General features: G+C 38.7%; 1 protein-coding gene across 13 annotated transcripts in view; it reads right to left on the minus strand.

The window, feature by feature from the left end:
• Window positions 1–985: 985 nt before the first annotated feature.
• Window positions 986–25,593, minus strand: part of nrxn1a (neurexin 1a) — a 213,807-nt gene continuing 189,199 nt past the window's right edge. For 5 of the 13 annotated variants that reach the window (XM_067368605.1, XM_067368599.1, XM_067368602.1 and 2 more), the window contains 4 exons: window positions 24,805–25,121; window positions 17,244–17,258; window positions 6,794–6,875; window positions 986–2,689 (listed from right to left, as the gene is read on the minus strand). In XM_067368605.1, the coding sequence (XP_067224706.1) occupies window positions 2,388–2,689; window positions 6,794–6,875; window positions 17,244–17,258; window positions 24,805–25,121 (716 nt within the window). In that variant the 3' untranslated portion in view covers window positions 986–2,387. Of the gene's footprint in view, window positions 2,690–4,364; window positions 4,392–6,793; window positions 6,876–17,243; window positions 17,259–24,804; window positions 25,122–25,593 lie in introns of all 13 variants that reach the window. The other 8 variants (XM_067368608.1, XM_067368606.1, XM_067368604.1 and 5 more) reach the window with 3 other exon arrangements.

Consider the following 25,593-nt stretch of genomic DNA (forward strand, 5'->3'; position numbering starts at 1 on the left):
ATTCAATATCTGAACACAGAACGTCTGGCCCCTTAAGGCTCCCTGGGAGATTTTTTTTTATTTTTTTATGTGTGAACCATAAAGCACAGTTTTTTTTTGTTTTTTTTTATTAACAGGACATTATAATGAAAGAAACAACTAAAATAAAACAAAAAAAGTGCTGATGCTGAGAAAAAGTACATTTCTGATGTAAGTGGTGATTTAAAGATAAAGATTCAGCAAAGTATATTCTTGCACCGTAGACTGAATATCACATGGCAAAGCTGTTTTCCTAAGATTTATTAAAGGGTTGATTCACCCTAAAATGAAATTTCTGTCATTAATTACTCACCCTCATGTCGTTCCACACCCGTAAGACCTTCATTCTTCCGGACACAAATTGAGATATTTTAATAAAATCCAAGAATTTTTTTTTTTTTTTAAATCACCCATAGAAAGCAACGTAATTACCGTCGTTCAAGGTCCAGAAAAGTAGTAAAACTGTTAATAGTGCAGTGGTTTTACAATGTTTTTACTACTTTTCTGGACCTTGAATGATGGCAATTTCATTACTTTCTATGGGCGATAAAAAACCTCTGGTATTTCATTAAAAAATCTTAATTTGTGTTACGAAGATGAACGAATGTCTTACGGTGTGGAACGACATGAGGCTGAGTAATAAATGACAATTTAAATTTTTGTGTGAACTAACCCTTTAATGCTTTTAACAAAAAGAAAAGTAAAAAACAAACACCATGACATTCTATAAAGCCCTGTAATGTGCTTTAAATATGAAGAACAAAGAACAAATGCTTTCATAGGTCTTAATATTTTATTTATTCATTTGATTTTTCAAAACTATTTTTTCATAATAAATCTTCACTTTGAGGTCATCAAAGAATTGTCACAATAAAAACAAAAGAAGGTATTATAGAAAAATTGTACACAAATAAAAAACACACAAAAACAAAAAGCAACATTTTATTCAGAATGTCATATAGTTTATACCTCTTGTACATTCCACACAGTACAAGATAGCAGAGAGAAGAATGTTTGCGAACACTTTTGAAGGGCGGTTTTCTCTAAATTTGTGCTTTTTATCTATAATCCAATATGGCCCAATTTGGGGGGCAGATCTGATCATTTATTACTTTTTGAGATTAAGATATTGTCTCTCGGTAGACTCAGAGTCCTAAATACCATGCATAATTTGTTTGGTCACTAAGACAAGCAAGAGGATATTGCTTAAACAGTCCAAAATCTTATTTTCCACATGTCTGTTTGCTTTCCAAAACCTATACCCATACTCTTGTCTTTTAATGTTGACACAACAGCAAAAAAAAAAGAAAAAAAAAGAAAAAGGAGTATGTCAAAAAGAACAGATGTTGGAGATGCACAAAGGAGGGAAAATAAAATCTGTATAGCTAATGGCAGAAACGGTTCTATCGCTATAGCAACACATTAACATTTAATTTTCTGTTTTTCATTTGTTTTCGCCTTGGTTTTTTCTTAAAAAAAAGTTTGAAGAGCAGGTATACTGTAGTTGGCATCATCTATATAACAGGCTATAAAACACCACTTCAGCCACAGTCCAGAGAGCACACAGATAGTCTTTGCACCGTATATAAACATGTAATAAGATACTTTACGTGCATGGAGTTTTTCCTCAATCTATCCCGAATGGCCCCGGTATTCCTCGTCGTCATCATCAGCGTCATCTGTCATCGTTTTGACAAACATACAAACAGAAGAAAATCCAACAACCTTTAGACGTGGATTGATATTTAAGGCCTCCACAATTCTCTTTGACACCAAGGGTTCTGTCCACCGAATGGAAATCAGTTCGGATCCTACTAAGGAGCAGTTCTTTCTCATCCAAACGCGCAATACTGCCATCAGAAAAGGGAGTCAAATACTTTGGCTGATTTAACAATCATAGGTAGCATCTCATTTGTAAGTCCTTCGTTCCTTTTCCAATCCGTCCCATTGGTGAATGTCTGTTTGGATTGTTGCAGATGGTTTTTCTGGCTTTTAGATTGAAAATGTTCCGGCAACACATATACAGGCAACATAATATGAAATACACTTAATTCTAACCAGTGGCCTTGTCTCTCAGCGATCCACTGCTGGAGTGACTATGTCGAGTCTTCTTGCACAGTACCGTTTCATTTTGTACACACTTTTCAGCTTAGTAAAGTTCTGGTGTGCTTGGTTATAAAGTATGTTTTGTTGTTGTTAGTAACAGTATATTGTGTCTTAGGTCAAACTAAGACAGTTTTGTCTTTTTCAATTTTTTTTTTTTTTCTCAATTACTATACACAGGTGGATCTCCCCTCCCCTTTTGCGTGTGAGTTCGGAGCACAGGATCTGTGGGTGGGTTGTAAGGGGGAGGGAGAAAGTCTGTGAGATCAGACGTAGTACTCCTTGTCCTTGTTCTTTTTATCTTTTTTATTTTTGGGCACGCCAATGGGCTTTTCTTTGACAGCGGCTCCGTTGGGCTGCGTGGCAGAATTACTAATATAGTTACGGCTCTCGTCCACGTGGTATGAGCCCTCGTCTCGGTTTCGGTATTTGTACATGGCATAGAGCAGGATTAGGATGCAGAGGGCGGCGGCCGCAACAATGCCTACGACCATGCCTGTGGTGCTGCTGGACTCCCGAATCACCTCCGGGCTGGGGTAACCCTTTGCCTCCGGCAGTGGAGGGTGAGCTGTGGACACACAGAATGGGAGAAAGAGAAAGAGGCCGTTCATTAAAGCAACAGGGATATCCATTTAGCTCTATTATTATACAGCTCACTAGAACACTTGATTCTGATAAATCACAGAATTCAGCGGTCAGATATTTCCTAATATTCAGCATTGTCCATGGCAACTGTATATTAGTCTGCTCACTTGGGTAACTGAAACGGTTGCTACATTTGTCTCTTATATACCTCGGACTTGCTCTCTTATTTCATATAAATGCAAATGGAACCATCTTGCATCTCAATTATCAATATGTAGTGAAAATGAAATCAGAGGACTTAAGTATTAAAAGCCAAAAATTTCACTGTATGCATCTTAAAGATCTTATTGTGAACAATTTATCATCATGTTGCATTTTTTTAAAATTAGTTTTGACTTTGTAATTCTTCAATCAAAATGCCATAACTCAGTCTTCCTGTAAAACGACACACTTCTCTTTGGTGATTTGACTTCTCCAATCGTTAAGTTATCATTTAGCTCACATTCAGATTTTCCTCCACCTAATCAACAACTGATGGATAGAACCAAGTCCACAACCTACATTTTTTGTTTCACTCTGATGTATGTCACAACACTTCCATTACATTGCAACTTGAATATTACTGTAGTATTGTTGATAGCTCAGTTGTTTTGTACACTATAATGGACAGTTTTTAATTTTCCTTTAAAGGTGCACTGGAAAAAATGCTTTTAGTTTTTGTCTTGTTCCTAGTCCAAATATTTAAAACTTCTTAAATCAAGAAGCATTTTTTGACAAGTAAAAATTGTCTTGTTTTAAGCAAAAACTCACTTGACATTTTTTCTGAAAATAAGCAAAAATAATCTTGTTTTTCTGTTTGAAATAAGATTATTTTGCTTGTTTTAAGCAAAAACTCACTTAATTGACTTTTTCTGAAAATAAGACAATTTTTACTTGTCAAAAAATGCTTCTTGATTTAAGAAGTTTTAGATATTTGGACTGCAAACAAGATAAAAAAAAATCTAAGTTAGAAAAGCATTTTTGTAGTGCAATATAATGATACCTCATCATACCTACATCCTGTGTTATTTCCGGTTTTATTTTGTAGAAATCATGGAAACATCAGAGATGCTTTAATATATTATATCTTTTATTAAACAAGGGAACAATTGTATGGGTACATTTATAGACAGAAAACTGATCACTGTTATATAGCTCAACACAATAAGTCTTATTGTTTGAATCCCATTTTCTTTATTATATTAATGTTATTCTATTATCGATCTAGCTTACTGCAGTGTGCAACAAGTTTCTCATAGCAGCCACCGAGCAAATGCACAGAGTACCGTTATAACAATTTTTTACACACTTAAATGTATCTAATATGATAAACAGCGCCGCGTTACCCCACATATACTTGAGCGGAAGAAGCAGAAGTGGCAACTGTGGTATAATTAAAGTTTCGCTGCTTTCAAGCTGTGTGTTGCGCTCTTCTCTCGTTACCAATCCAGCGGCCTCATTCAGCTCCAACAGCACTTGGCTTTGCTCTGCTTCATACTATAGTAACATTAATAATCTCATCCATGTACATGATTTCTACCCGAGTCTTTTCCCCTGGCTGTGAGGTCAAGACGACATCTCCCAGTCATCAAACTACACCTTTGTTATGAATAGGCGACCTAGTGGTGAAAATGTACATATTGTGCCTTTAAGGTAATATGCAGATTAAGTAAAATAATTTCAACTCACAGTATTCATGTGTGTTGGGATCACTTATCACCTTGGCTGGGTTTATTTTGCAATAACATACAGCTTAGTGAGCATTACCCCTTTCTTAAAAACCATCTACTGTAAGTAATTGTTCCAATCCGTAGAGTTAATTTAAAACTTTTCACTACTGTAATGTCAACATTGCAGCTTCTTTCACACCAGTAATAATGTTATTCAGTTTTGAGTCTGCGAAAAATACTAAGCGGAATGAAACTAGAAAGAACTTGAAAGAAACCCAAAAATCAATATTTCTTTGCCAAATTGATTCCTCTCCTGACGAGATTAGATATCCCACTGCGAAACTGCTTCACAGCACCGTTCAGTCACTTCAGTAAACAGAATATAAACCATAATAACGACACTCAACCTTGCAATATATGTATGTACTGCTGCTGAACGGACAAACTTGTACTGCAAGCTTGTGCTAACACACTTTGCTTATCAAACCGTCACAAAACACATCTGGCTGACGCAGATAGAGCGATCAGAATGGATATGTCGCACATTTTCCTTGAGCCGTGACCAGTGAGTGAACCTCGCTTCCTGGCTATTTATTCCTGGCAGAGAGAAAGACGTGGTGGGTGGAATAGTGTGGTATACTTTGTTCTGATCTATGTCTCCTGGAGAGGGGACAGTGACTGCGAGACAGTGCGACTGCAAGCTGAGTGTAAATGCTCGGCAAAACAACACCTGTGACAAAGCCGTTTACAGCTTAGGCTCGATCCACTGCAACTCGCAGGTGCAGGAAATTAGATGATGACAGAGTACAGCAGGGAATTATGGATAGCGACCTCTGCTCAAACATCTGTTTTTAGAAATGTCGTGTGGAAGGAGGACACTTTGAAGAGCCGTAACATCATTTATCTGAGACCTTTCAGTTTTGGCCAACATTTTACGTTTCTGCTCCCCCGTTCTTATTAGCAAGATTTTGCATGATTTGTCAGCGTGTTTTTCCGTTAAGTCATGGACATGCTTTCATTGCCCTATGTATAATATGACTGCTGCATAGGCCACTAGTGGCTGTAACTAAGCCAGCTGAAGGAATCCAGATTGGGTTAACCTTTGTGCTTCATTTTTCATGTCGAAAGTGGTTTGCGCAGTCGACTGAGTAGCCAGGACGCACCCGCTGCGTAGAGAAATGGGAAAAGCAGTATGTGCTACGCTAGCATGCTCGCTGGCCTTTTCTGAAATTACACCTCAACAAAATTCGCCAGGACTCTTTTCCTCACAATCAGTGAGGAAAAACATGAGTAAAATACAGATTTTGCTTAAACGGGTAAAAATGAAATCATGTGAGCTGAAATGATACAGAAGCACAAAGAAATTTGATGACAGGCACAAGTTAAAGTTTGTTTAATATAATGACCTATTTAAAAGCTCATCTAAGCAATGAGCTCCCTCTGTGCCAGAAAGGAAATTAAAATACTATATTAACAGCACATAAACAGGGTAAAGGATTGAATGTGGTTTAATGAGGTATTAATGTCTGTTTAAAGAGGCAAAGGCAGATTATACAAACATATATTTCAGCACACGCTGCGAACACTTTGATAAATGAGCACATAAACAACAATACAGCTCAGGTAACAGCGCGTCCTAACCGGCAACGAAACCATAAAAGCCCTTTCAAGTTAATCTGAGCTCCTGTTCGAACAAGGTGCGACAAGCGATGAACGCCGCTACATTTTGACAGTCGCTCGGTTTCTATTTCTGCACCGTAGCGCCGGATTACTTCAAACATGGATGAGTCTAGGAGAGGTTGTTTTTGGAAGCTGAGAAACATCGGATATGACAAATCCCTCAAGATCCAGAAGGAACACCATAAAATAGATGGCGCCCGAAGAAGCTTCGTGGAAGTGCCGAAAATACAAGACGTGTTCTAGGTTTTACGCTCTTCAGCTCGCCCTTGCTGTTGTGATTGGCTGTGGTTTTGTTGAGTTGAATTTTCGCATTAAGTGTGGGCAGGAAAATTACTTTTCGCTGGAATCTCGTCACGCATGACACGACGGACACATTTCCCAGACTGTTTTCATTTTTTTTGGTGTACAATGTGTGTCCGCTTGGCTGAATATGTGAGAAATGATGCCATTTGGTATTTTAAACACTATTTTTGTACTCATGAAAAAAGACATTTTGGTAAAATGTCAAATATGTTTGTTTCACCCCACATTATAGTGTTAGGACACTACACAGAAAATAATTGTCCTTTCGTTTAACTTGTACTGTAATCAGATAATATTGCATGGAGTGGTTTCAAACAGAACAATGAAAAAATGGAGAACATTTTTGAAGGAAAAGAACACGTGGATAGTAATAATATAAAAGAAAGATGACTAACCTAACCCACCTGAACTTGGGTCGCAAGGGTCGATGTCCTCATCGTCACTGGGACATTCTGCCGACGCTACCAGAAGATCATCCTGTACCAGAGAGACACAAGAGAGATAGAGGGTTAGTCAGAAACACCTTGTGGCATCATTACAGTTTTATAGGGCTGCTGTGTCATCTAAGGCCTCACGCTGTGAGCTAGAGAGAGAGGAACGAAAAGGAAGTGTCCTTTCCACTGCCACTCTGACATCTCACAGGTCCTCTGAGCTTTGACTCACAGGCATGATCAAAGGTGTCCTAACTGGAAAAGGTCACAACTTTTCCAGAAAAACCCTTTCTGTGGATTATAACATGCCAAATCACCTTATAGTACAGTCTTGAGAGACTTCCACATCAAGGCAGTTGGAAATATCGATCAGAGCATCACAAACACACACAAAGATTTCACAAATCCCCTGACGAATACAATTTTGCCAGCAGTTGCTTTATAAAGACAAGCACGCAGAAACATGTGGTGTGAGAAGCATCAAATCCGCTCACATCCATCCGTCCCGCTGGAAAACAATCTCATCAAACGTGCCTTTTAATCTGAAATAAAACCATAGGAAGCAAATCTACAGACAAGCCCTATCAAGGACAATGCGCGGCGCTGAGACGCTCACAACATATACTGAAGAAAATCTTGCCTCTGCTCCAGTGATGGTTCCGAAGGGAAAGAAAGCCATGTTGAGATTTCACGGTTTGAACTCCAAAGATGGTATCCGACTGTGGTTTAATAGCTCAGAACGTCTCTCCGTGCAGGAATTCTCCATCAACTATGCAAAAAGGCAGCGAGCTTGACGTTCCTCTCAGCGCTACAGCAGAAAATTCCATCTGACGATGTCGCTTTGGTGGCATCCATTTAGTGCCAGTCTTCACACTTCTCTCTCTCTCTCTGCAATTAGCCAGAGTGTGTATACATTTGCCAGCTGGCCAAACGTGTACATGCATGTGTGCTTGTCCCAATAGAAACGCAGGGCTGGCTGAGTGTGTGTGTGCGCGTGCACGGGGAGGAAAGACATCGATTTGTCTCTCTGAGCTCACACAGTCTGCCCACAGGCTGCGGGGCAGTGCCCACGCCAATCAGGACCTTTAACCATCATCACAGCCACGCGGACCACACGAAACAACACGGAAAGAGAGAGAGGGAGAAGAAAAGGGGAGAGGAAAGTAGGAGTGGGAGGGCACCCTGCACAGTTGTTTCAAAGTGGTTGCCGTAACCACATGGTTGCCATTTTCCTTGCAGCAATATCTGTTCAACTCCCAGCTCTCAAACACCCTGCAAGTAGGTCAGTGCGGGTGAATAATTTAGATCCCTGACGTTACAGTGCTGGTTTGTGTGCTGCCGCTGGAAGGCTGGGAGACATGGAGGTAATGTGTTGCAGCAGGAGTGCACAACAGAGCCCTTGCTAAAGGCCGGCAGCGGCATCTGTCTGCCCGACTCTAGAGATAGAAAGAATAATAACGCAGAGATCCTGGGAGCCACGGGTCACTGGTTGAAGTTGTCCATGCCGCGGCGTCTCTCATTCTGTGAGCTGACATAAGACCGCAACTATCATGGATATTGAGATTAGAAGTAAACCGAAATGTGGTTACGTCTCTGATAAAAGGCATGGGAGACAGGTCCACAAGCTTAATAATGCATAGGCATGAGTCACAACTTAGACTCTGCGTTCTCTTCCTTGACATGACCACCGAGAGAAAGGAAGGAGTTCTAGAGGAGGGATGAAGTTGTGGTGTAGTGGTTAAGGTAGTCCACAAGTTGTAAGTAAAGCTTGGTGGTATATATTGAACATTCATTATATGTGTTCAAAAGTTCGGGTTAGAAAGTTTTTGAAAGAGGTGTCTTCTCTCACCAAGACACACACACATATATGATAAAAAAAAAAAAAAAGAATAGTAATTCATTAAAATAGTAATTCAGTGTCACGTTAAATCATTCTAATATGCTGATTTGGTGCTCGAGAAATATTTATCATCAATTTGAAAAGGCTTGTGCTGCTTAATATTTTTGTGGAAACTGCTATTTTTTTTTTGTCTTCTTTGATGAAGAGAAAGTTCAAAAGAACAGCATTTACTTGTAATAGAAATCTTCTGTAACATTTATTAATGTCTTATCTGTCATTTACTTTACTGTTCTAATATACTGTTAATTAAATGTGTCCTTGTTGAATAAAAGTATTAAAGGGTTAGTTCACTCAAATGAAAATTATGTCATTAATTACTCCTCACGTCATTCCAAACCTGTAAGACTTTTGTTCATCTTCAGAACACAAATTAAGGTTTTTTTTATTTATTTATTTTTAAATCTGAGAGCTTTCTGTCTTCATATACAGCTACGCAACTACCACTTTGTCACTTCAAAAAGTTCATAAAGAGATCGTAAAACTCATCCAGATTTGAGTGGTTTACTGCAAATTGTCCAGACACCCGATCGCTTTATATGATGAACAGATTTAATTTAGGCTTTTATTCACATATAAACATTGATCAGCAAACATAAACAGAAGCTCAACCAAACCCGCTTCACGCGCGAAAATGAACCTTATTGGTTCTCGCACGTCAAACCAACATGCTTGAACTTCCGTTTACCATAACTGATGTGCGAGTTGATGAATGTGAATAAAAGCCTAAATTCAGTCTGTTCATTATATAAAGCGATCGTGTCTCTTCAGAAAATTTGAACTAAAGTGACTAAAAACAATTACTGCCCCTAAACTTTTGAACAATAGCGTGATTCCAATGATTCTGTTACATGAAATATTATGTTTTCCAAATAGCACATCATTAAACTAGTTTTGAGATCATTGTCTTGGTAAGATTTAGCTGTTTTAATAGCATCTCTAATGAAAACTTCAATAGCAAAGACACAGTAAGAGTGCTTTCACACCTGCCTCATTTAGTTCGGTTGAATCGTACCAGAGTTCGTTTCCCCCTTTCAAAAGCGGATCAAACAAGCGTACCGAGACCTGATTGAAGAGGTGGTCTCGGTACGCTTTCAAACGAACTCTGGGGCAGTACGCGTGAGATGTGAAAGCAATCAGACCCAGTTAACGGACCAACGAACCAAATTATGTCATAATTCATAACGGGAAATGTGATATAAAAAGCAGTAGTGAGCACATTATTTACCATAGCTGAAAACCAACGAGCACCTTGTGTATTTGCACTTTTCTGTGTGAGAATGCTGTCCCGACGAAGCCTTTTCCCCGCTCTGCTTCATTATTAAAAGTATATGGTCTCTCTCGACACACTGACAACAGTTCGACTACTACTAGACAGCGCTGGGAAACCAGAGACGGACCGAGAGAGAAAGAGAGAGTGCGCGTTTGAATTTGCCGCAGCATTAATATATGTAGTATAATTTAACAGCGGGAAAGATGGCTACATTTATAAAGTGTTTGCGTGTGTCTCGACAGTTACAAATAAAGCCACAATAAACTCATGGAGCGAACTTGTCGATCATTATTTTGATGGATGACGCAGAGAAAATTCTGACCAATAAGAGGTACGCTTTGAAATGTTGCCATGTGAAAGCGAACCGAACTGAACCAAGAAAAAAAGCAACATTGTAACAAATTTAGTCCCTGTTTCGGAACAAAACAAGCGATCCATAGGTGTGAAAACACCCTAAGAGTTGGTTCATTTCTGTAATTCACTTCAAACTATCCATTTCGATGAATCAGTTAAATCAAGTCAGTCGTATTTGACTACAATTACTATTTAGGTTGCAACGATGGTAACAATATATATACAACATAAATAGAATATGAAGGCAAAAGGCAAAAACTGATAAATCATCCAGCCCTAACTGTATGGAGGGGAAAGGAATCTGCTAAATGACTACATGCCATTATGACTGGCTTTACATGAACATGCTCCACCAAACCTTTGTTAGGATCTCTATTTAAATTCCTCTCACACAGCTGAGCACCAGAAGCCATTCTTCTCTTTCACTCTCTTTCCACTTTTAGAAACATTGCCCCTCAGCAAAGTGTCAAAACTCAGATTTAAGTCCTCAGATGTGGCGTTACACAAGCTCTTGAGTGTGAGGCTGTTTTCTGCAGAAAAGTCACATATGACTAAGACCGAGCCTTCAGCATCCATCTGCCTGAGCTCGCCGATCTCCTCCATCCACTGCCCACTCAACAGCTGTGCTGAGGCGGATGAGGAGGACAGAAGCGGCCTACATTATGACTGTCCATTTTCCTCCTGCTGAACAACTAGAGTGCAGCATGTTAGAGACGGTGGGTGTGCTATCGGAGCATCATTTGCACTCACATTCACAGTATTAGACTCCCTGTTTTGCTTGCTCTTAATTACTGCACTGCCAACAGGCACAGTAAGGGATGTGACAGCGCCAAAATGGGCGGGGGAGTGGAGGGCGAGAGAGACAACGACGCTTTATTCACCTGTGAACACAGAGGGGAAACCAGCTGTGCCCTAATGAGAAAGGAGTTACCTCAACTCAAATGCTCTCACTAAACACACACTGTTCAAGCTCCGCCTCCATTCATCCCTCTCCAATTATCTCTCAGCTGCCACACTGATCTATAGAGACACAGACTAAAAGTAGGATCTGACTGAGCCAGCTGTACATGGCCTGGATAAGAGGGGCACTGGAAGTGGGTGGATCTGACCTACTGACCTCTCCAACCCAAAACCTTATTACCTTATGTAAGTAGGATCCAAATTAACTTCTTAATTCAGCAAATTCTGCAGCTATGAATTTGTTATAATGGCTATGAAACTTAATTGTTTAGCATTATTTTATCTTATATATACATCATATATTACACCATATATTATCTTGCAGTTCCAGTGACACTATTTGTACTCACATTTGGCACTTGGTCTTAATTTTGGACCCTGTATGTAAGTCCTGACCCTCAAGACTCTCTAACAGGCTTGTTGTGCAAAATGATTCCTTCAATTTCCATCTAACAGATACTTATGAAAGCTTGAACAGCTACTTTTTTTCCCCTCTCAATTCTGACTTTTCTTGCAATTCTGACTTCTTTTCTCAGAATTGTGAGAGATAAACTTGCAATTGTGTGTTATAAAGTCAAATTCTGAGGAAAAAAAGACTAATTCTCAGAATTATTAGTTTATATCACACATTTCTGACTATACGGTTAAGTCCGACATCACGCGGAAACGCTTCCAGGTCCAAACACTCTCTCATACCACAAGAAAACAACAAACGGTGCTAATATACACACACAATGTGGTGTAATGATTTTAAAAAATTATAATCGTAACCTTTATCTCCATACCAAATAGGTATATACCCAGATGGCCAGACAGTGATTCATCTTTTATAAATCATTAAAATATTAATGTATGTGATGCTGTGAGCATGGAGACTGTAAGTATTTTAAATATTTAACTTTTTAAAATGTTTCATATGAATAAATAGCGCACATAAACAGCTGTTCCGATGGCATTCTCAAGTGAAACAAGCCAGGGCCCAGAAACGGTGTTCCTTAAACAAGTGGATATCACAAAATTCAGACTTTATAACTTGCAATTGTGACTGTCACAATTGCAAGTTTATATCACACAATTCTGAGAAAAAATGTCAGAATTGCAAGATGTAAACTAGGAGTTTGATTGACAGGTGATTTGACCAATTATAACGCGTCTTTGCGAAGGTTCAATTACGAGGAAAAAAAAAAAAAAAAAAAGAATTGTGATAAGTCGCAATTACCTTTCATTTTTTATTCAGTGGTGGAAACAACCGCTTCCATAGATACCACACTTCAAGTCCTTCTTGTTGTAACAATTTACACTCAAAAACCAATATAAATTTCACAGCCAGTCTGAGATGGCCAGGCTCAGACACTCACATTCACCTCTATCGCTCCATCTCTAGCTCTCTAGTCATGAAGATGCTAGTATTCCACAAAGAATAGGAATATCTCAGAACAGTGCACCGTCTGTTGTTGTTGCCATGGTGACATGAAGATTCAGCCTGTTCAAAATGATAGGAAATAAAAACCGAATCGCCTCGGTAACTCAGCTGGGACCTGCAAAGCAAACCATTGATTTCTCGCTGAAATCTGTTTTTCTTCTTTTTCTCCATATTCCTTTCCTCCAGCCAGAGTGAGAAAAAGAAAGGGTGAGAGAAAGCACAAGAACATCAAAATCTGCCAGCTAACAGCCTGCTAATGAAGTGTGAATATTCATAGAGAGGTCCTGGTGCTAAATGCAGCCTCACTTTGCTGAGAGATGTGTGTTTAAAATACCGAGAGCTCATACAATGAATAAAAAATGGCCACTGATGCACTGCAGTATTCTCTAACAAGAACAGTTAAAAAAAAAAAAAAAAATCACAGGAAACACAATGGAGATACGCCTGCTAGTATACAACTAGCATGCACAGGAATATATAGAGCTGGCCCACAGGGCCTCCATATGTGCTCACTGACATCCTGTACATGAGAATCAACTAGTTAAAGATTCAAATGCTGAAAAAAACAACCTGAAGTGCAGGTTGAATCTCTCCATTTTCCATCCTCAAATGCCGTACTAAGATGAATAGAAAACCCAGACCTTTCATAGAAGATGGCTTCCTGTGCAATTATTCACGTATCAATCAAGAATGATTCTCATTTAGGTATTAGATTTTCACGTATTGTACATTCAAAAGCTCTATAATATCCTGGTTAATAATCTTTCAAAATGTTATGGTTATTTCATGTTTCTGAGTCATACTGTGAAAGACACATTGGTGCATTTTGTTCCAAAGAAAAAAATTGTCTTATATTTTAATCGAATGTTCAATAACGTTAATCAATAGTCAAATAGTTTAAACACCATTTTTGCAAACTCCTTGGGTTTGTTTTATAACTTTTCGTGGATTGATAAGATCAATTTGCGTCCTACTTTTTTTTTTTTTATCACTTACTATCATGTTTCACTTACAAATATGAAAAATTGCTGAAGTAAAATGGCAATTCACACTGACTAAGAACTAATTTATTAAAGCTTTTAATAACTGGAAAAAAAAATTTGAACAATTTAAGTATAACTGTCTTCTATATTCTTCAAAGGAAAAAAAAAATAAAATGCATCAAGACTGACCGAGAAGTTCTCAAAGTACTCTTGACTCACTCTGAGAAGACATGTGAGTCACAAGTAGCCATTACAAGCAACTCCCAAGGGTCATCCAAGTGGGAATAAATAAATCTGATCATACACGCTGCCCACAGACAGAACACGCTGTTACAGACTGAAGCTCTAGATCTTAAACAAAGAGTGAAAGAGAGGGGGCAACCTGCCAACTTCACACAACACAACACACACACTTGTTCACAGCACACTGGGTTGAACTTTACTGGAGGACAGCACTTAATCTTCACACACTTTTAATGAGGGGCAGAAAAAATGAGATGGAAATCAACAAAGGACAGTACAAATAACAGCATCAGTGGGCGGTCGAGACGACAGGAGGAAGCGTGTTGTTAAGGATGAGAAGAAACCGGCATGCCATGAATGACTTTGGAAATGCGAAGTCGCCGCAACAGATGTGGACATCGGCGACGAATGACGGCAACCTCATGCACGCTCACAAAAGCACTGCAACTTTTCTTTCTTTTCCCATAACTCCCTCACCGCTGCCCCAATTCTCTTTCCTCTCTGCCTCTCTCTCTCTCTCGCTCTCTCGCTCGCTCTACGTGCAGAGCGCTGCAGACAAATGGTGCATGCCTTTCGCTGCATGGATATGACAACATCAAAGACTCTGCATGCGATGATGGCTGGATGGAGAAGGACCGTGAGAAAGAGAGACTACCTGGGATGAGGAACAATGCCACCTCGCATCCATGATGGCAGCCTGGCTACACTGTCTGCCTCCTCTATACAGCTTTGCTTTTCTGTTTAGGTGAGAGTTTGTCCTCTCTCCCTCTCTGATCTCCCCGTCCCTGCTCCTAGAGCAACAAAAAAGCCCCACACCAATAAAATAAAGTCCGCTCTGTCAGATCAAAAGTGATGACTGGAGAAGTCCTACTTTGGTAAGCAGATAGGAATGATAAATTGTCTGTGCATCAGGAGAGACTATGAGTGCCTTCTACAGACCAGAAGAGAGAGAGAGAGGGAGGGAAGGCGTAAGCGAGGGAGAAGAGAAAACGAGAAAGATACACACGGAGAGAGGCGGGAGTGAGAGGGAAAATACGGTACGACTGCAAGCCGATCACCTGACTTGTTTCAGCCAATCGGCATCGCCGCTCAGCTTGGAGGTTGCTAAGGGTTCGCTCAGTTGGAGATATTTTATTATAGCATTCTTTAGAAAGAGATTGATGTGTGTATGTGGAGAGGAGGGGGGTTGCACACCTTCTGCCCTGCCATGAAACTCCACAGAGACACAACCCACAATCCAACATCAAACACACATGCACGCTTTTAAAATAAATCTCTCCACAGCGAGAGCACGAATGTTACACAACGGATGGCAAAATCTCCATGTTTTCATCTCCACTGGCCCTTCTGCTCCTTTGGGACCTTGGGTTATTCAGCTCCATCTAAATGCCTCCGCCAGCTAAACTAACCAGCATGAACGCTCATTTCACTCACATTCAAATGCGTGCTTTGGGCACGTAGACGCCCACTGAGAAAGGAGGGGCGGAACAGATAAAGAGAGATACGTGGTAGGCGTCTGTTTTTCGCACAGTGGTCAGTCTCAGAGGACTCCATTCGTCCCCTGTGTCTGCAGAATCTGTGCACAGACACCAAACGCAGCCATACATTATAAATGTGACAGAATTTATAAAAAAGGAACAAAAACGATCCAAGGTCTCACGCATTGGAGATTAGACATGATAGCTTGGAACACAAATATCTGGTCTATCATGAAGACTATACAAGCGACATGAAAAACCCTTTGTGAATTAACAGGGTTGTCATTACCCACAAGCACACAGATTAATAAACGTTTGCAATATCTACCACCTCCAGAGAGAGAGAGAGAGAGAGCAGGGGAGGAAAAAAAGAGCTGAGCAGTAGTCCATTTTATTACTCGCTTTGTGCCAGCTCAAACAATCGTATTGATTGACTGATTTAAGCGGTCAGTGTAAATGAGCACTGGGACAACAGTGCATGCAGGGCAAGTCACAGGATCCATTAATTGGACAGAAGTGGGAAAAAAGCACAGGAATCTGGACCGGTTTAAATCTATCTGCTGAACATTGTCCTGCCCTCATGATGCAACAGAATGAAACAAGTTGGTACCTCATTAGTGTACATGTGAATCCTGATGCTGGACTGTTGTATTTTGGGAATTTTGAAACCTCACACAAATATGCATATCTAATTCAGGTCATTTAAATAATAAAGCTAATTACTACTAGCACTGGGTAATATACAACACATATTCTGGTGATATAAAAATAAGCAACATTATGCAATTTTATTTGATCTTATTTGACTACTTTTGCGATTGATTTGATTCATTTTCTTCAATCGGTTCAAAATATTAGTTTCAATGAATCAACTCAGACATACTCTATACTAAGTATGCAGTATGCCATTTTTCATCTATTAAAATGGTTTAGTATAAAATAAATATTGCTGTTCATTATTATGTACTGACATTGTACATATAAGTTAAAATGATTAAAATGATAAATGAAATCTTCCCTGTGTTCATTTAGTTAAAACACTGGATCTAGTAAGACAGTAATTGCTGTTTGGTCAAAATTATGGTTCTTCTGATAACAAATTAAAAAAAAAAAAATACAAAATAACCCCTATTAACCGTTTCAGAACAACAATCAGAAACAGATTTTTTAAGTTCTAAATATTACTGAACTTGCCACATTTTATATTAACAAACACAGATACAGTCAAACCAAAATTTAACCAGAGTTAAACTGTCAGAAAAAATGTATCTTAATTATGTCAGATAACACAAGCAAAACATGGTCAGGTCAAAGTGTCAGAATAGTTTTTGGTCCCAAATTTTTATCAATTTTACTGGTAGTCCACTGTAATTAATAATTTTTGGGTATAATATGTCAGTTTATTTTGCTGTCCTCACATGAATAAATAGTGTCCTGCACCCACTAGTGAAAAAATACAATAAAAATATATCTAGTGTCTGAATAATTTTTAGTTTGGCTGTATACATACATACATATACACACAGTTTTTTTGGCCTTCCAGTCCTTTTCCATTCCATTCAGGTTTTAGAGAGTCAGGTTCCCGCTATTGCTCAAGTGTAAGGGGAGGTCACTAAATACTTGCCTTTAGCCTATAAAAGCGTTTCCCCCCCCCCCCCCAGATTTTTTAATTCTGTTTTTAATACTGCATACAAATTTACTATATTTTCTGTTTACATTCTAATAAAGAGACTGAGAAATAATTATACATGGTCATGATATAATTGCTAAAACAACATCTAATGTGGCCTAATATTTTTGCACAGTACTCTGTGTGTTCTTGTGTGTGTGTGTGTGTGTGTGTGTGTGTGTGTGTGTGTGTGTGTGTGTGTGTGTGTATATATATATGTGTGTGTGTGTGTGTGTGTGTGTGTGTGTGTACACTTCCTGTGACCTTGTAAACCAAATAGCTTAAAAAAACATATGAAATGGTGCTTTTGAGAAATTCCAAAAATGCAGACAGTTTCCTGTGATGGGTAGGTTTAGGGGTAGGGGTAGTGTAGGGGAATAGAATATACAGTTTGTACAGTATAAAAACCATTACGTGTATGGAGAGTCCCCGTAAACCATATATACAAGTATGTATGTGTGTGTGTGTGTGTGTGTATATATATATATATATATATATATATATATATATATATATATATATATATATATATATATATACACACACACACACACTTATTTTTATGCTATATATAAATATGTAAACATTGCTTTCTATTTGACATTTCATACATTATCAACTTTTTAGAGACATTTTTCAACAAATTTTATCCCCAAAGTATAGCGAAGTTGGAAAGACTCACACAAACACAATTGAGTGCATCATTTCAAATCACAAAGGTAAAAGAAAACTCATTGAAACAATTTTCAAATGCAATATATATATATAATATTCCCACTATGCAAGAACTGATTTGTAATGACCATCAGGACCACACACTGTAAACACATTACAGTAATTTTCAGTAAATATTTTCATCAAGAGCGAGAGAGAGAGAAAAAAAGAGACCTATTTTGCATCTGATGGAATCAAATCCACTCAGCACCAACACAGGGCATCTATAAATGCATGACACTCACGTGGCACACACCCACGCTGCCATTTTCTAGGCAGAGAAGTGGCGCTTCACTGCCCTCTGCCCATCTCTAGATCTAAAAGATACCCCAGGGTGTTTAATGACATGCACAGCTCACACAGGAAATGCTAATTTATTATTTAAAGCCCAGCACATAGCCCGATGGCCCGCCGCAGCAAGATGTCCCTGTAAATCAGAATAAACACACGGGTTCCTGGCATGCCAAATCCCATCGAGCCAAACACCACGGCCACTGATGTGAAGGGATATCAGAAACACAGCATCAAAAACAAGACAGAAGAGCCACAAATCCATAAACATAGTGATGTAACAGGTAAAATGCAGAGAAAGTACACTTACGTGAAGAAAAACCAAAGAGAAAGAGTGGGACAGAGGATAAAGAAGATAATAAAAAAGCTGTCACTTCTGAACATCAGTCGTGTGGGTGGTAGTCACAAAGGAAATCAACTTCTGATAGAAATATTAAACATCTCATCTGTCAGTCAGTCACAAGCAGACGTTGCATGCATGTGTTTTTCTAAGCATGTTGGGCTCCTCTGAGACGACCTCAGTTGTTTGTTTGTTGTGGCTGCTGTTTGAACAGAAGCGAGTAAAACACGATGCTTGGCTTTCTATCATTAACGCTTCTTTAAAAAGCTTATATGCTGTGAGCCAGTGTCAGACAATAGCAAAACCAGTTTATCTGAGGATAATCCAAGCTCCACACGTCATTTTAAGATTAAGCATGCTCACAGAGCAGATCTGAAGCCATTAAATGAAAAAACTGGTCATGCAAAGTATGCAAAATTATTCCAAAGGCTACAGACCTCATTTACACTACACACAAATTTGCTGTATTACAAGCAAATCAATTGATCTGCATGAAATATTATTTCCTCCTGAGCCATTCATTTGTAAACCATTTGTACAATAAAAATCATCTCTATTATCTACAGCGCCTTTATCTTCAAAGGCCACGCTGACAATCTGGGACTCAAAATCTCATTTAATGCTGGAAATGAACTGAAAGTTTCAGGATTTTTAAATTTAAAACAAAGCAGTATTATGAAACGAAATAGAACATTTAAGATTCTGCACTACAGCTCACTAATCAAAAAATAATTACATGGGTCAATGGCAACATTCACTTTTTTTGTCTCATCTCTTAGTTTATTCAAACCTATATTAAAAATGCAATTCATACATAAAATGACTTGAATACACATCTTTTATGAGATGAGCGTGTTTAATTTCTAAATTAAAATCCATTTAGATTTTTTTGGGTAGTTCAGAGAGTAAAATATAACATGGTGTAACTCCTCAAAAACAATAATATTTATTAAATAACAAATAATATTTATGAATGAATAATTAATGATATTTGAAAAATTACCTTATTTTAAATCATTTTGAAAATGATAAAAAATTACATATATCTTTTTATAAATTATCCTTTTTTTTTTATACCGCATCACAACTGTATTAAAGGATTAGTTCACTTTAAAATGAAAATTACCCCAAGCTTTACTCACCCTCAAACCATCCAAAGTGTATATGACTTTCTTCTTTCTGATGAACACAATCAGAGTTATATTAATAAATATCCTGACGCGATCAAGCTTTATAATGGCTCAAGAACAAGCTCAAGAAAGTGCATCCATCCATCATAAACTTAATCCACACGGCTCCGGGGGGTTAATAAAGGCCTTCTGAAGCGAAGCGATGCGTTTGTGTAAGAAAAATATTCGTATTTAACAAGATATACAGTAAAACCACCTTCCATATTCATCTTAGGAAGAAAGCGTAAAGCCTCTTGCAGTTCAAAACACATAGGCGGTCTGACGGAAGCTAGATATTTTACTTTAGAACTTGTTATATATGGATATTTTTCTTACACAAATGCATCGCTTCACTTCAGAAGGCCTTTATTACCCCCCAAAGCCATGTGGAGTATGTTTATGATGAATGGAAGCACTTTCTTGAGCTTCAAACTCGTTGGTCCCATTCACTGCCAATATAAAGCTTGGACGCATCAGGATATTTATTAATAAAACTCCGATTGTGTTCATCAGAAAGAAGAAAGTCATACACACCTACACTCTAAAAAATGCTGGGTTGTTTCAACCCAAATTTGGGTCAAAAATGGACAAACCCAACCGTTGGGTTAAAAAATGCATTTAAAAATGTAACCCAATGGTTGGGTTTGTCCATTTTTGACCCAAACTTGGGTTGAAACAACCCAGCATTTTTTAGAGTGTAGGATGGCTTGAGGGTGAGTAAATCTTGAGGTAATTTTCATTTTAAAGTGAACTTATACTTTAAATAATTAGTTGATTACACTTAATCTTTTAATTCTTCAAAACTATATAAAAAATGCGTTTCGTATTTTCCCCTTCTTTTTAAAAGATTTTTCCTTTTCTTTATTGTGAACACTCATATGTCACTCACCCATATTATATAATATAATCAAATAATAATTCATGTTAATTTTTCAGCTTGTTCAATTCACAAACTTTTCATACAGATTGAACAATTACATTTCTATTCCTTAGCACACTGCACGGCAATTTTCACGCTCTCAAGTGACACTTAAATTCCTTTAGCCCTTCTTCCAGATCTCGGCTAATTCGAGGATGTTTAAGGGGGAGACCTCGGCAGACACTCTGGTAAAGTGTTAAGAAGATGGAGAGCCCAAGAAGTTCCATTAGCTCTTATTACAGAGCGCTCTCCGGTCTAATGGCTGCTCCCGTCTAATGGGCATCACAAAGGCCTGTAATCAAAGAACCACAAACTCCTCTTTGATTTCATATCCCTCTCTTTTATTGTTAATTAGATATTAAAAATCCATCTTAAAAAAATGAAGCAGTTGATTTGGACAGCGCAGCTGTGCAGAGAGAGAGAGAGAAAGAGATTGTAATGGATGATAATGGAGCGCAGATGGCGCAAACTTAGAGAGTGGCATAGACACCGCTGTGCCGAGAAGAGAGGAGTCTCATATTTCCATGGCAACATTTACCATCATTGTCGGTGTGCGGAGGGCGGCAAGCCCACCATTTTGTAATGCAATCCACAGACGAGGCCATGATAAGCCAACATCACGATTGGGCGCTAATAGATCGAAATATCTGTTATTGCACAGCTATCACTTTCACACGACGTGCCTGGAGTGCCCTTGAGCAGGGAGGTAATTTAATATGCAGTGCCAGATTCAGTTTTAACCATATCAAATTACGATTTTATTGTTGTGGAGGCTAAATCACAGTGCGTAAAGTCACGCACGAGGGGACGAGACTGAACTGGCCTTGGCAAGCCTGTCAATCACCTCGTTCAGCCTCCTGCTCTGACATGTAATTACAGTGTCACCGTAATTAGAGCTCACTGTCAGGGCCCTGAATGATGCCTCGCGCTCGCGTCGTAAAGAGAGAGGCCGACCGGAGAGAAAAACCTGCGAGTTGTAAAGGAGAAAAGCATGTCCACCTACACAGCGCTCATGTCCCCTACTGATTTCTCCCCTTTATGGCCCTTGTTCCATTTGCTTGTGGGTTCTCTGTGTTCACACAGACTTATTGACAGACTCTAGTCTCCCAGCATCCCCCGGCACTCTCTCTCATCCTGAGCCACAGCACATCCACAAAAGAAACGGGCCAATCACTTTGTGTCTGAAAGCAATTGAACTGTGCCGGGCCGAAACCCTTTGTCGGTTCGATAATGTGCGATCTAGCCACGGGCACGTCTTTAAGTGCCCTGGTCTTAGTCTCGAGGCCTCTTTTGCTTGAGAGAACATGGAGTTCAGTTTAAACCGGCCTCGTTGCTGTCTGGGTCACTTATTGAAACGCCACTTACAATGTATTAGATGGTAGAAGAGAAACTGAGTGAGTGTGCGAAAGGAATAAAGAGAGAAGCCGAGAGTAATGATGTAGACGGCCGATAACAGCACAGAGCTAAAACACAACACACTGACCCAGACAACACACAGCCTGTCTGCTTCAATCTGATCCCACCAATCGGTTCCAAAACTTTGAGCCAATGATAAATCATTCAAAGTCAGACCTATTCGCTAATAAATCATGTAGACCAATTTATGAGGTGAAGAAGCATTTGCATAAAGATCGCACAGCATAACTAGCATGACATGTTTAATGACAACAGAAATTTCAATGACTTTTTCAAGCCTGGAAACCACAAATTTGGAGTTGCCCTCAGCATTGTTTACCTCATTAAAAACATTTTATACACAAATAGCTATCAAATATTACTTTGTCTTGCCCAGTACTCACACTTGCGGTCTTGACCACTTGTGTATGTGGCAGGAAATAAGTGCACAAGACTGTCCCAAATTGGAAAAAAGTAAAATCTCAGTGCCCTTAATGCACACTAAAAGAACTAAATACGCTTTGGAGCGGTATTGCCGACAGTGTGTGCCAAAAACTTTACAGTGTAAGTTAAATTAAAGGGTTAGTTCACCCAATTCTGTCATTAATTACTCACCTTCATGTCGTTCCACACCGTAAGACCTTCGTTCATCTTCGGAACACAAATTAAGATATTTTTGTTGAAATCCGAGACTCGTCCATAGACAGCAATTTAACCACCACTTTCAAGGTTCAGAATGGTACTGAAGACATCATTAAAATAGTCGACGTGAATGCATTGGTTCAACCTTAATTTTATGAAGCGACAAGAATACTTTTTGTACGCAAAAACAAAACAAAAATAACGACTTTATTCAACAATATCTTCTCTTGTGTGTCATTCTCTTACACTGTTCCAGGTTCTATCTCAGAACGCAACTTATTTTTGGCCAGCTCCTGCGTCAGCATCACACGCATGCGTCGTGCTGCTCACGTGTATAGCGTCGGCTAATACTGAGCCGGCATTTGGACGTAAACATAGAAGCGCTACACTGAGTTCACTACGTCAACAGCGTATGACAACAGTTCAAATTGTTAAATAAAGTCATTATTTTTGTTTTGTTTTTGCACACAAAAAGTATTCTCTTCACTTTATAGCATTAAGGTTGAACCACTGCAGTCACTTGGACTATTTCAACAATGTCTTTAGTACCTTTCTGGACCTTGAAAGTGGTGGTTAAATTGCTGTCTATGGATGAGTCAGAGAGCTCTTGATTTCATCAAAAATATCTTAACTTGCGGGTTTGGAACGACATGAGGATGAAAAATTAATGACAGATTTTTCATTTTTGTGTGAACTAACCCTTTAATTACATAAATTAATTAAAATTTGGTGGTAAATTTTGGTCCCACTTTATATTAGGTGGCCTTAACTACTATTAAAATTAATAATTTGATAGAATTCACTTATTGTGTAAATACATGTTTTTACATTGTACTTGTATATTAAAAATGCATGCACGTAATTACATCTGTAATTAATTTCTGTAATTACATTTATAATTACACTGTTCACCCATCCCTTACACCTTAAAGGGATAGTTCACCCAAAAATGAAAATTCTGTCATCATTTACTCACCCTCAAGTTGTTCCAAACCTTATTCTGCTGAACACAAAGGAAGACATCTGGAAGAATGTCAGTAACTAAACAGATCTCGACCCCCATTATCTACCATAGTATTTATTTTTCCTACCATGGTAGTAAATGGGGGGTGAGATCTGTTTGGTTACTGACATTCTTCTAATTCCAAATATCTTCTTTTGAGTTCAGCAGAACAAAGAAATGTATACAGCTTTAGAACTACTTGAGGGTGAGTAAATTATGACAAAAATGTCTTTTTTGGGTGAATTATCCCTTTAACTTAAACCTACCCATAATACCAAACCTGTCCCTAACCAACCCGTATCCACCTCAGTAGCAGCAAAAGTGTTTTGCAATACAATATGAACACATTAAGTACATAGTACTTATTTTTTTATGTAATTACATAGTAGTTAAGGCCACCTAATATAAAGTGGGACACTGCTTTTTATCACTTACTTAAAAGCACCACAATTAAATTGTGTCATCTGTTAAATAGGCACTACTGACTAGACATTTAGAAGATTAAAAATACAACACTATGTTCTAAGTGTGTAATTCAAAATTTCTACGCACACTTATGGTCTTCACACCCACTGAACACTTGGGCTAAATACTCAGTAACCCACCTGTTCTCTGACATTTTTACTGGAATTAAGGAATCATGTAACACTTTACAATAAGGTTCATTTGTTAACATCAGTTAATGTATTAACTAACATGAACTAACAATAAGCAATACATTTGTTACAGTATTTATTAATCTTTGTTCATGTTAGTTAATAAAAATCCAGCTGTTTATTGTTTATTCATGTTAATTCACAGTGCATTAACTAATGTAAACAAATACAACTTTTGATTTGAATAATGTATTAGTAAATGTTGAAATTAACATTAAGATTAATAAATGCTGTAGAAGTATTGTTAATTCTTAGTTCATGTTAACTAAAGTAGTTACTAAAGAAACCTTATTTTAAAGTGTTACCGGAATCATGTTTGAGTGTTAACAGTGCATTTTTACGATGGCAATGTTAACTGAAAACTTTTGCTGTTTCATGACAAGTCCAAAGCAACTGCCATAAACATAATCACTGAGTGCATATGTAAAATTCCCAGTTCGTCATGAACTAAAGAACCCTAGTGTTTTCCAATCCATGTCACATTCTGACAAGGAAGAAAATAAGATATCAAAACACTCAGCTTCAACTTTCACAGGATATTGAAGTAGAATAAAGGGGCCGCTGACCTGTGGAGTTGTTGTCTGCTTGCCCTGGCGATTGGATGCAGTTGTAGTGGTAATGTCGGTGATGGAGGGCGACGTTTCTGAACGGTTGCCCGTTGCGGATGCGCTGGACTGGGGCGTTATAGAAGAGGAGGGCATATCTCCCACCAGCCGGGCACTACCCTCTACACGCACGTTGGGGTCGCCCTCGGCGGCCATGTTGAGCACTTTTAGGCCATTGTAGTAAAGCCCTGAGAGCTGGCCCTGGAAAGGCCGACTGCCCTTCTCCCAGCCTCCAATCTTTATGGTGGTCTGACTGTTGAAGATGGTGAGCTGCCGACCTGTCGGAGAAGAACGTTACAGAAAATACAAGAGGTGTTCAACGGCCCGCTCCCCCAAGCCGCAGAGACGCACACATACACATGCACACGCACACGCTACAAACATAGACGCGCACACACACACACGCACGCACACACACACACACACACACACACACACGAGAAAACAGAACTGATGGAAGTCCTGATGGTAAAACACACAACAACCGTAACCTTATTTTCCCCGGGGATCATGAAGCAATAAATTACACTAATGCTAACAGCAACACTGGTAATTTATCGACTGTAATTTAATGGCTGCTGTTGGCACAAAGTAAATAAATGAAGGGGATGAGAAAGCTGGGTCCCAAAAAAAAAAAAAATCAATGGGACTTTGCTAAAAGGACAATCAAATACATACTAAGATGAGAGAAAAAAAATATTCTTTATCTGTAAAAACAAATTTCCCCTTTTAGGTGAGAAAATTACTGTT

The sequence above is a fragment of the Chanodichthys erythropterus genome, chromosome 19 (genome assembly GCF_024489055.1).
Source record: "Chanodichthys erythropterus isolate Z2021 chromosome 19, ASM2448905v1, whole genome shotgun sequence".
Classification (NCBI taxonomy): domain Eukaryota; kingdom Metazoa; phylum Chordata; class Actinopteri; order Cypriniformes; family Xenocyprididae; genus Chanodichthys; species Chanodichthys erythropterus.